Source organism: Glycine max, chromosome 8, assembly GCF_000004515.6.
Source record: "Glycine max cultivar Williams 82 chromosome 8, Glycine_max_v4.0, whole genome shotgun sequence".
NCBI lineage: Eukaryota > Viridiplantae > Streptophyta > Magnoliopsida > Fabales > Fabaceae > Glycine > Glycine max.
The window spans coordinates 39,880,780-39,893,202 of NC_038244.2; the positions used below are offsets into that span (position 1 = coordinate 39,880,780).

The following is a 12,423-nucleotide window of genomic DNA, read 5'->3' on the forward strand; positions in this document are numbered from 1 at the left end:
GACCATTTGTCCTTCTGAGTGTTATAGCTCACTTTGAATTGCCCAAAGTGTGCAAGAAACGAGATCAAAACCAAGTGCACGAGCAGGTCTTCACCAAGATCTAACTTAAGTGACTTGAGTTTCGATGCGAGATTGGACATCTCCATAATGTACTCCCTTATGTTCCCTTTGCCTTTATACTTCATGGAGATGAGTTTAGCCAAAAGGTTACTTGTCTTCACTTTTTTTTATTATTTATTTTTGGCAAAGTATTACTCAATTTCCTCAAGGAATTTCTTTGCATTTTGACCCTCAGAAATAGAGTCCCAAAATGCCTCTAGAATAGAGCGCTTCAGGATCATAAAACACATTCGGTTGGACCGATCCCACTTCTCAATTTTTACCTCATTAGAGGTTTTCCGAAGTGAAAATGGGTCGTTCCGTCCTCAATGCCAAGTCCAAATCCATACAGCCAAGAACAATTTTTACTGCTTTTTTCCAAACCTTAAAATTTGTCCCATTCAACATTGGGATAAAATTCACTTGGGCAGTAACATTTGCAGCACTGACAATATTAACTAAAAAGAGAGAACAATAACTAATAACATGTTCACAAATAATCAAGCAAGTCATATAAAGTATATATAACAAGACATGCAAATATTTCACATAATAGATCCATCACAAGATACACACACACACACACACACACACACACACACACACACACACACACACACACACACACACACACACACACACACACACACACACACACACACACACACACACACACACACACACACACACACACACACACACACACACACACACACACATGAAATTGTGTCATGTACAAAGCATCATGATAATGGCATACATATAGATTCACAAATCGCACACAATGACCTTACATAAAAATATAAGTCTCTGTAGCTTTGTATTCGATGTAAAGAGTTTTTGATAACCTTATATGTATAAAACAAAAAAAAAACTTATTTGCTCAAGAAATATATATTGTTCAAGAAAACCAACGCCGAATACATAGAACCTTTATCCCAAATAGAATAATATGTAAGCACATGCGACACAAACAAAAAACTGTGTATAAACTCATAAATAAAATGTAGAGACCTTTTATTTATTTGAAAAAAAAAACAGAAAAACTTTACGACCATGACACAAAGACTTATAGGTTTTACAATTTTATTGATCAAAATAGTTTCTCCCCAAAATAAAATTAGGGTTCATACAACTAAAACGATCCGGATATAATACATATCAAACAACTTTAAATCCCAATAATCTAACAGTAATGGTGGTTTTGATATCACTTGTGGGTAAATATTAATAAACCTTATAAAATATCAAATGAACACCAAAGCACATTACGTCAGATTATCAAGAGGTTTTAAGGAATACCTAGATTCATAAAGCTTGATCAACACGCAGCGAAATCTTACAGCGGTCACGAATAATTGATTTAATGATCTTCCTCAACCAAATCACCTTCTTCCTTATGAGACCTTCGTTTTCTCTTCAGATGGGGAAAGGAGAGACTGTTTCTTGATTTGGTATCTTAGGGATCATAATCATACCTTAGATTTTAACCTATTAGGGTTTTCATTATCTCCTAATGAGTCAAACTGATTTCCACTCATTAAATTATATCACTATATATTAAACTCATCTAAATGTAAATAACTAATATAAATATTATAATATAATATGTAACTCATATTAATTAATTAAAAATTATAAAATTTCTAACAAAATAACCTAAAGTCATTTTATGTACACACTTACTTAGTGATGATTTTAGAAAGTTAGAAGCTCACATGACAACCACATTATTTCTCCCCCCACAATTATAAGCAACCAAACAAGATACTAAGCGAGTCATGCAATTTCTGCAACGAGGACAAGTCAGTGTCCTTGTCTCGTGTGTCAGCGAAAAAGAATCTTATTAACCCGCACGCTTTGGTGATTAAATATTTGTTTAAGTCCAAAAGATTACACTAAAAACCCAAATACCAAACCTTAACTAAAAATCAAATCCTTGACCCTCTCAACATCGGCCAACAGATCCTAAGCTTTCTCCTCTCGCCACGTGGTACTCCCACCCTCTCCTGAGGCCCGTGCCGGTGCCGATCAGTCATATCCAAAAAAAGAAACAAAAAAAAAAACATTACATGTCACATTATTTTACTTCATTGAGAATAATTATTAATACCAAAGTCCACAATAATTTCCCCATGCTATGCTCCCATTAATATCATTATATCAACTTGCCTTTAAATTGACTTGCATAGCAAGCACTGGTTAGTTGGGAAGGCCATTTTGGAGAGAAAAGAAAAGACTGTGTTATTGTTATATACTATTGCTGTGGGGTGCAGGGTAAGAGCTGTGCAGAAAAAGACCCTTTTGAAGTTTTTTGATTAATTAGTGCACATCTTCCATTCATTCATTCATTCTTTCATTATAGTTGTCATTGTTTATCTTTTGGTTTTTGTTGAGAGATATGGGAAATTGCCAAGCTGTGGATGCTGCAGCACTTGTGATCCAACACCCATCTGGGAAGATAGAGAGGTTGTATTGGCCAGTGAGTGCAAGTGAGGTCATGAGGACTAATCCAGGGCATTATGTTTCCTTGATCATACCATTGGCTGTGCCTGATGATCAAGGGCAGATCAATCAGGAGCAGCAGAAGGCCGTGCTTTTTACGCGCGTCAAGCTGCTCCGGCCAAATGAGACTCTCACCCTTGGCCATGCTTATAGGCTGGTCACTACTCAAGGTATACATAATAGTGTGTTTGGTCACACATTCTAGATGTGATTTTTCATGTTTAGTGAGAAACTAGTAGTGTTACATTTTACACTACAACTTGTTTCTTATAAATAGGACTGGAGATAGTAGCTTCCATAGTGTTTAGTTAAATTGGTTTGATTTTTGGCTTCTGGGGGGATTTCTTGTGGTAGTCAGTGTTTATGAAGGATATGTGTTTGCTTAGTTTCGTGTTCTAAATAGCTTTCGTGTTTCTTGGTTTTTAGAGGTTGTGAAGGCAGTGAAAGCAAAGAAACATGCAAAGATGAGGAAGCCACAGGTGAAGGCAATGGAGGGTATGCAAATAGTGCAGCTGGAAAAGCCAGTTTCAGATAGTGAGAGTACTGGAGGGATGTTGGACACAAGAAATATATATCAGGTGTGCTTCTGTTACTCATTAGCAACAGTCAATTTTCTCTTTGCGTTTTTTGGTTGAATACCATTCATGAATGATAGGATGTTATATTAGGAAAAATATATCCAAAGTGATTGCATTGAAGACTTAACCCTGTGTTTGGTTGAGCATGGGATAGTTATATCGTGCGCCAACCTAAAGCTTGTAATACTTGCTTCTGTGTTAAATTGAGGAATTTGATGAATACATTACTAAACGTGGATCATAGACATAGAACCAAACACTTAGATCTACTAATTCACTTTGCATAAAAGTTTTGTTTGAATAAATTTCTCTATAAGCTCTTATAGAAAAAAGAAACTAAGAAAAAATGAAAAGTATTTTTCTCATAAGCTTAAATTAATTTGTATGAGTTAAGGTTTTCAGGGAAACTTATTTTATTTTTTCTTTTATTATTTTCGTTTTCAATAAACGCTCATGGAGAACCTTATTCAATTAGGGCCTAAGTGTTATATTTTCTTAAGTTGCTACTAGTATGACACAAAACATTGGAAGGATGTTATGATAATATGCAGTTCTTCAGAAAAGAACACTTAAGGGAGACAGAAACCATAAGCAAGATGTTATAGTTATATACAATTTGTCTTTATAATTTTTGTGTTTGTGTCTTTATGGTCGATGGGTACTGATGATGTTACTGCATGATGAGTTTCAGGCAATGAGGACAGACAGATACAGGCTAATGAGTTCCACACATGCTGCACTGAAGCTGAAATCATGGCGTCCCTCTTTGCAGAGCATCTCAGAGTCTGCAAGTTGAGTAGTGCTAGGTTGTGACATGTAAGGTGTTTCATAGAACATTGCTTGATTGCCTGTCTCATGTTTGATGCTCCTCTTAGTGGAATGAATACCTGATATATGGGCAAAGAAGTTCAACAAAGGTTTGAACTACAGACTTCTCTTCCATCACCAATCACACCCTCAACTAAATAACCATGTTCCAGGAACAACATGATTGTATAGCACTAAGAAGATGAAGAGGAAAACTAAATAAATTTTGAATTTGTCAAAATCTAATACAAGTGATTTGCTTCTTTTTTTTTTTTTTTTTGTTAAAGCATCCACATGTTACACGCAAATAAGAAATCTTTACATGATAAAAGATAAAAGGCTGTAAAGTGGAAGTCATTTAAATTTTTGAGTTCCAAACTTCCCAATCCTTATCAACAAAATTTTGTGCCCATAATAGTGACGCTCTTGCAGCCAGAGCTGCTCCTGGTAGTTTCTTCTTCTTTAGAGCAACCATCATATCCGTGAATGGCTCCACCAACAATGTCCCAGGACCTCCATATTCCTTGTGCAAAAACTCACTAAATATCTGTTTTCCAAAACACAGGTGATTTATTATTATAACTTATTAAGTTCAAAGTGGAATTAAGACAAAAACAATCTTTATCATTCATGCACCAGGTAACTTGAAGCAAGTGCCCTATTAACTAGGTAGGCCTCTAATATCCAATGCTAAATACATACACTCACAAACAAACACATCACCTCGCATCTGTTAAGCATTTACCATCTTATTACAATTGGTCATACACACCTTGTTTTTGCTACACCTACACTATGATACAGTAAAACCAAATCTGATGTTAATTGAAATGAACTACAATTTAAAAGTTCATCTTCTGCCTTTGGAACCCTGACCCTTGTATTGAGATTGAGATACCAAATAACAGGGAATTGCCAGAAATCTCTGGCAGTTTCCATCATGTTATGCAGGGTTCATAACTACTAGTAGCCAATAAAAATTAGCACATGCTTGATATATCAATAATCAACCAATAAGAACGCCGTTATGATGAACCTACAACTGAATTTTACAGAACTCATAATATTAGTACTGTTACCATTATAGTGTTGTTTTATTTACAAGGTATTCACTGTATTTTGTGATTGGACAAAGCTTAGATCCAATTTCTTATATCCTTGCCATTAAGTCCTGTTATCAAATGATGGCATGTTAATAATTTTTTTAAAATTCTGCAACACACATTTAAAGGTTATTTAGTATTAGACAGATAATTCATGTGTCATCAAATAATTGGAGAACTTGATGGCAACAATATAAGTTTTGTCCTTGTATCCCATCAGACACTGGATAAATAATGAAACAAAGCCATATAATTTAATTCACAACTTTCCAGATCTTACCCTTTCAAATTATCAACAATGTCTTGTACTTCCATTATCCCAACATCCAAAGAACTATATCTAACCACATATTTACAATTAAATCAGACAGTAATTACTGATTGAAGCCCAGAAATAGTCAAGAAGTTCAATCAACAAACATTTGGACGTAATACAATAAAATATCAAATGACTTCGGGGGTTTGAACTTTGAACCCGATTAATGAAATGGTGATTGTATATAAACAGGTAATCCTAACTGAATAAGTTATAATAATAAATCACCTTTGTATCTTGTTGACTTAGGACTCAATGACTCCAAAAGGAAAAAGAACTCCATATAAATGAAGTCCTGTGTAATTTGGACCAAATTGGCACATATCAATAAATTTCTGATATTCTTATTTATTTGACATGATTTCTTTTAGGAAAAGAAAATTGAAACAAACAACGGGGAACAAATGCCTTTTGAGGTATGAATAGTGACCGCAAAATTATGAAATGAGAAGAATGTTATTTAAAGTTTAGTTATGGCAATAGTCAGAGAATTTAATGCATGTCTTTCAAGTTTCAACTTCATTATAAGGTCACCAGTGACAAACAAAGTGTGATTCTTAGCTAAAAAAGATAAATGCAGCATACAATTTGTTTATTTTACTTTTGCAAAAGGATTCTAAGATTCTCATAGGGAAACTCGGTCTATAACAAGACCAATTACTCTTAGCCTCATCTTTTACAAAATCCATTACAGTAACACTGCAGTAATTTATCTTTTTAATCAAAAGTTTATACTTATATGCAATTGAGAAAATGCATTGATGACAATTCCTGCAAGTATATCCCCTGTTCAAATGCTTAAAAAATGAGATATAGGATTATTTTCTTTTACATCCTAATGCAAATTGCTAACAAATTTCCAACAGAAATCTATATGAACAAAGAAAATCTAATATTATCTTAAGAACAGATATAACCATTGCTTGCCTTTTCAATTGATTAACAAAAGAAATGTAGAGTGATCAATATGCAATTAAAATCTAATTTGGGAACAGCAGAACAACTTTAACATCTTCTAAAAAGAAAACAAAAGAGAGAGAAGAGAAAATGATTGATGTGTATGTCTACAGACTCAACACACACGGACGCGCAAATCCATCACGAACGATCGATGCATATGTGAATGGGTACAAAACAAGAATTAAGAAATTTGGAGCAATAAGGACATCACAAAGTACTATGCGTTCCTTTTCAAATTGACATCACAACTACACGAAGTCTGAAGATAAAAAAAAAAAAAGACTAGATAAATTCATGCAAGACTCCACTTAATAAGCTGTCAGCCAGGTTAGTTGAATCTCTCACCATCAAATCATACCAAAATCTAAAGTTTCAATCATCGAGTGCATAAGTTTAAGCATATAACTGATAGCTAGAATGGACAAAAAGAAACTTACAAAGCTGAAGTAACTGTCCCACTCCAAACACAATTTTATAACTCTATTGTCATATACTTCAATATTCGTTCAATCGTTTTCTCAAACACCTAGCAGCCTAACTCTCAAGTACAATAAACAAATCAGGATCTTATCCAAACAGGGCCTAAGTGAACCATCCCACTATTTGAAGTAGCCTAAAACTAGCAATTGTTTTCAAGCATTCCAATGAGTTTTTTTTTTTTCTTTTACCCCATGATAATTGATGAAACTTTGGAAGAGAACAAGAACTAAACGACACCCAGAAACGATCTTGTCACAAAGTTAGTTTTTTTGAAAAGGAAAACGACATTCACCTGCGCGCAAACGGCAACAACCGCATCAAGGTCGTCCCCGAACTCGTCCACGTCATCTTCCGAAAGCTTCCGAAAGAGTTCAACTTTGAACTTATGGGTCTCCTGCAATGTACCTCACGTGATGGAATCAATAAAAAAGGCTTCAGAATATGCAAAATTTTCACGGCAAAAATGAATGAATGCACTCACGTGTTCTGCGAATTCGGGAACTGGGTCGGGGTACACGTGCGTGTGGGTGGGTGAATGTGTGAGAGCGCATGTGAAGGAATTTCTGGAAATGGGTTTTGCAGAGAAGGGAGGGAAACAGTGGTGCAGAGTAAGAGCGTTTGAGGGAAATGGTTTTCTGGGAGAGAGAGTAACCGTTACGGGAGAGGGAGTGAAAAGCAGCATCGGAATTTAGGAGTTAGCGAAGCCGTGGGCTAAGAGAATCTTTTTTTGTGGCGGCGTAGGTTGAGAATCTTGGTCTTCTTGGTTCGATAGTGGTCACCGCCAAATCGTTGCTCCAACAACCAACAAGAATAATTTTAGAATGGCCAAATGAACTATTTAGTTTTTTTTTTCTTTTTCACTTTATTTCTTTATTTTTGAAAAGTTCTTTATCTTTTTAAAATTATTCAAGTTGGTATTCTGTTAGTTTAAAATTAACACTGTTAATTAGTATTCAAATATCAGTTGATTATAGTTGTCACAAAATGTATTTTTCTCTTATTTTCCTCTTCTTTTTTGTCTGCACACGAACACCTTCACCTAAAGCACGCATGATTCCAGATTTGGAAAGAATCAAAATTAGGTGGTTTCGCTCTATTCGGTGGTTCTAATTGCGGATATGTTTGGGTTATTTTTCTGGATTGTTCACGATCGCAGATCCGTAAGGCAATCAATGGTTGCTTCACTTGATGCCATTTTAATTGCTTCTTCATTGATCTTCTACTCAACAAATTTGGCCAAAAAGGAAAGAGGGGAAGAGGAAGAAGGAAGATGGGAAAGAAAAGAAAGAGAAAAGAGTTCCCCATTGAGGTGGCGAAGATAATAAAGGGAGGAAAAGAATGAGATTTGAGAAAATTATATTTTGTGACAGCTAAAAGTCATCCGTATATAAGTATTATTGATTGTGTTAATTTTAAACCAACAAAAAGGATTATGTTAAATCATTTAAAAAAATTAAGGATCAAAATGAAAAAAAAATGATCAAATAGATTCATTAGTGTTTAAATTTTTTTTCTTTTATTTAGAAAAAATAATATGTGCTCTTGAGTGTAAATATATTTTATATTTTTAAATTGCATGATAATTGTCTTTAAAATAATTATTTATTAATTTTTATACTATTTTTAAAAGGTTACTTGTTTTTTTATTTTCCTTCATTATAAAAATTATTAAAAAGAGTTGGGCCTATTTTTTACTTATAAGGAAAAAATTAAAAGTAAGATAAGTTGGGCAAAACATATCCTTATATGCATTGTTTGGTTTAGTAGAGATTAAGAGGAGAAAAAATGAAAATAGAGAATTGAGAGAAAGAAAAAAAAGTAGTTATATGTAGTGTTATAAAAATTAGTTCAGCCCATCTGATCAGACCGGTCTAACCGGAATTTGATGATCTAACCAGGCCAGTTTTACTATTGGATTATTTATGTATGTGATTCGGTATGATTCGGTCAAACTCAGCCAGTTTTACAAACTCGAACTGGGCTATGTACACAAAGTAAAATGGACCACCTTTACAATGTTGTTTTGATGTTTCATTATTATCAACCCAAAAAGAACTTTGGTGTGTTTGAGACTTTTCTTAATACTTTAATTATTTTGGCTTTTGAAGTATGGATGAATTTTTCTTAATCAAATAATGTTAATTGTATACTTATATATAATAAATACGTACATATATAATTTTAAATTTTTAATATATACTAAGTCAAATCGAGTCAATTACTGACCTCAATTGGATCACTGATCCACTACCTCGACCGAGCCAATGACTAAACCTGATTTTCATAACATTGGTTATATGTAGCCTTTTTAGATTACCATAACATTGATGTGAAATGTTTATTAGTTTTGTTAATGATATGGTTACCTTTGGTGAGACTTTTCTTCTCAATCATATTTTTTTTATAAAAAAAAATTATAACATGTTGTAGTGACTGTTTTAATGGTTTAGGGTTTTCATGATAACCAGTTGAAGGGTTTATGAACAAGGTATGTATTCACAAGACAAATGTGTTAAAGTTTCTATTTATAGCCCCTTTTCATGATCTCGTTTATTTTAACAATATGGTGTTTTTCTTGCATGCCACTAAAGGCATGCATTAGATGATTGTCAAATATCCTCATAAGGAAGTTGCACTTATTTTGTCCTATATCTTGTACTTTTATATATATATGCGTAGTAATTTTTTTAAAAAATGTGTTCAATTTTTTGGATGTTTAAACAAGTAACTTCATATTTGATTAAAAATGGTTGACTTTTAGTTCAAACTTCAAACAAATAATTTAATCTAATAAATCCTACACTTTTTAATCTATATGTATTACTTTCAAGAATAATTAGAAAATTAAAAGGGTTTTTTCGGAAAAGAATAGGAAGGGAGGTATACACATTATTGAAGTGGGTATTATTAGCACAAGCCTTCTCAATTCACTATTTCATGCATTAAACGTTCACTTCAGCCATGCCAGTATAGAAGCCTAGGCCCAATTAAAAATTTCTCAATGGGGCTAAGGCCGAATGACTAAACTTTATAGCACATCACAAAAGAAAAACAGCATACATTTCCCATATTTCTTTCTGGGTTCGCGGCCCCTCTTCCCACGCAACATGATCAGACACAAATTGAAAAAGTAGCAATACGAACCAAACTGTGTGCATGAAAAGCAATTGCTTTAGGCATTTAATTTTGCATTGGATGAAAATTGGGAACGTAATCTTAATGTCACTTCCGACCAAAAAGAATCATGAAAGGGAATGTTGCAGTTGAACATGACAGAATGTGATTCTTGCTTGCTTTTCCTTTACACATGGAGTATGCTATTCTATTAATTAACCAATACTATTAGCCGTGTATCACAATGAATATTAAACCAATCACTCAATTTGTTTATAAACCCAATGAAGATAAGTACTACCACACCTTTTGTTCAAGTTTCCAAAGTTACAAATCCAAGGTGTATGCTATTATTAAGTAATGTGAACAGTGTGCTACAATTGACAAAATTAAAAATCGAGCCAACGCATGTAACTTTTGTTGGCCAAACAATATATTTTATATCCTTCATATTGAAACCAAGCATTTTTTTTTCTTCCTTTCTAAACAGTTCTTTTTATTCTTTTAGGTTTACGATTGTAAAGTGGGGAATTGGTGGCGGCATTCCAATTCAGACTTGAGTATTATTCTATGTTGCCATTCGGGGTTAACTCAAAATTAACTCTGAAAGATTTATAAAGTGTATTTAAATTTATAAAAATGGTTTATCATCATTTATAATTTATTTTAGTAAAAGTAAAACTAAACTTTCGTTGATAGGATTTTATTGAATAAATTAAACATTTATAAAGACGTTTACTAAAACATGCCTTAATTTCATGGGTCAAACAATTTGAAACTTGATTACAACAAAGGCTTTATTGGGTACATGTATGAAGTTGTAAAGTATGAACACATATATATGTTCAACGCTCGAGGTATTAGTTTATTTTTTCATTAGTGGGAAGGAGCTTGTGTTCTTTTATGATATTGATGTGAACGCACTTTACATAGTTTCTATCACTGTTCTTATTTTTTGACCCCACGTTCTTCTAATTAATCGCTACCTCGACGCATATGGCTGCAAATATATATATAGGTCAATGAAGTCCTGATTTGATGCTTTCATGTTCCATTTACCTAAGCAATGTAGTAATCAGAAAGAGCGTGTGAGAAAGTAGAAGAGAAAGTGTAGAGAATTTCATTTCATATTCACTCCTTTAAGAAAGGACAATAAACCCTATGATTAATTAATGACCAAAAGAATCAATATACGAACAAAGTAATGATCCTTATCACCCTCAAAATTCACTATATGCAAATTAAATCAATCTTATATATACACCAATGCATTTTCGTCGTACTCTCTTAACTCTCCTCTTTTTTTACTTCATACTTTATTCCTTCATAATTTGGGAAAACAAGCTTTCGGCTAAACAGCCTCCCCCTCCTTCTTCTGTCTATTCCATCTATCTTTTCTTGTTTTTTCATTGCTATACAAGCACCACAAAGTAAAACTTGTACCACTTCATTTTCCTTTCACCCCACAATAACGTCATATTTTAACTTTACATACACTTTAAACTTGCCCTACTTTATTGCATCCAAACCAAATCTTACCCTATAACTTTTTTTTTTTTTGAAAGGGTAGGTCTTTTTATTATGTGATTGAGGAATATTATAGAGTCTTACAAGAATGTGATGAAATAAGGGTAATGAGCTTGAGACATGCCATGCTAGCTACTTTCACATAAAGATTGCTGGATGGGTGCGGGTTTATTTATTTTGGACTATAAATATATACAATAAAAAATATCTATACATATTGTTACTAATTGAATGAATCAAAATTAGTGTTGAAGACGTGGTGGGGTGGGAGTGATAGATGGACATGGTTGCTCAATAGGGTTTTGATGATTAAGCAGACGACTCTTTTGTCTCCACTCTTGTCACTATAGAGGTCCATGGTTGGCACTATCACAAAGCATGAATAAAGAACACCACGACATCCACGTTATAAGACGCTCCCCCTCGAGACTAGCTCTTATTTCTCCATCTTTTTTTCTTAGAGGCATCAAAAGAGACAAATGCGTGTAAGTTGATGATCAAAAGCTTCAGCTCAAAATTAAAATTGAAATAAAAAAAATGTGAAAATCTTTGAATGCATTTGTAATCTACAGTGTATCCTAATGCTACTAGCTACATTGTCTACGGGGTATGTAATAAATGTTTAATTAATTTCATTATAATGCTTTGTGGGGGATTTTCTAGAAAATGAATAAAGGGGACATGGGTGAATATGTGTAGACAGTGTAGTGTATGATTATATATGTGCATGCGAGAGTTGATAATTATGAGTGCTAGGACTTAATTTAATTAGGAAGAATCAAAGTGATTGTTGGCTGGGACTTGTTAGCATGACATTGATTATTGGGCAGACAAAATATATACTACAAGGAATTTTTACGTATAAATATGAAGTTTAGGGTGCCATCATTTTTATTGTCTCGGCCTCTTCACTTTTTGTTGCTTTTCTTTCTTG

At 33.5% G+C, this 12,423-nt stretch overlaps 2 protein-coding genes across 3 annotated transcripts; one reads left to right on the forward strand and one right to left on the reverse strand.

Annotated features, from left to right (window-relative positions):
* The first annotated feature begins 1,834 nt into the window (after positions 1–1,834).
* On the forward strand, positions 1,835–3,239 carry LOC100777855 (uncharacterized). The gene is made up of 2 exons (XM_026129754.2): positions 1,835–2,774; positions 3,031–3,239. The coding sequence occupies exons 1-2, from the start codon at positions 2,501–2,503 to the stop codon at positions 3,237–3,239; spliced, it is 483 nt and encodes a 160-aa protein (XP_025985539.2). The 5' UTR covers positions 1,835–2,500.
* A 467-nt stretch (positions 3,240–3,706) lies between these two features.
* LOC100778043 (protein PLASTID REDOX INSENSITIVE 2, chloroplastic) lies at positions 3,707–8,162 on the reverse strand. 2 transcript variants are annotated; one of them, XM_041018510.1, is made up of 3 exons: positions 7,330–8,162; positions 7,141–7,242; positions 3,707–4,069 (listed from the first exon to the last, which is right to left on the reverse strand). In XM_041018510.1, the coding sequence occupies exons 1-3, from the start codon at positions 7,528–7,530 to the stop codon at positions 3,788–3,790; spliced, it is 585 nt and encodes a 194-aa protein (XP_040874444.1). In that variant the 5' UTR covers positions 7,531–8,162; the 3' UTR covers positions 3,707–3,787. The 2 variants fall into 2 exon arrangements, with proteins under 2 accessions (XP_040874444.1, XP_003532032.1); XM_003531984.5 differs by lacking the exon at positions 3,707–4,069 and adding an exon at positions 4,250–4,536 and having other exon boundaries at positions 7,330–8,138.
* Between the last annotated feature and the right edge of the window lie 4,261 nt (positions 8,163–12,423).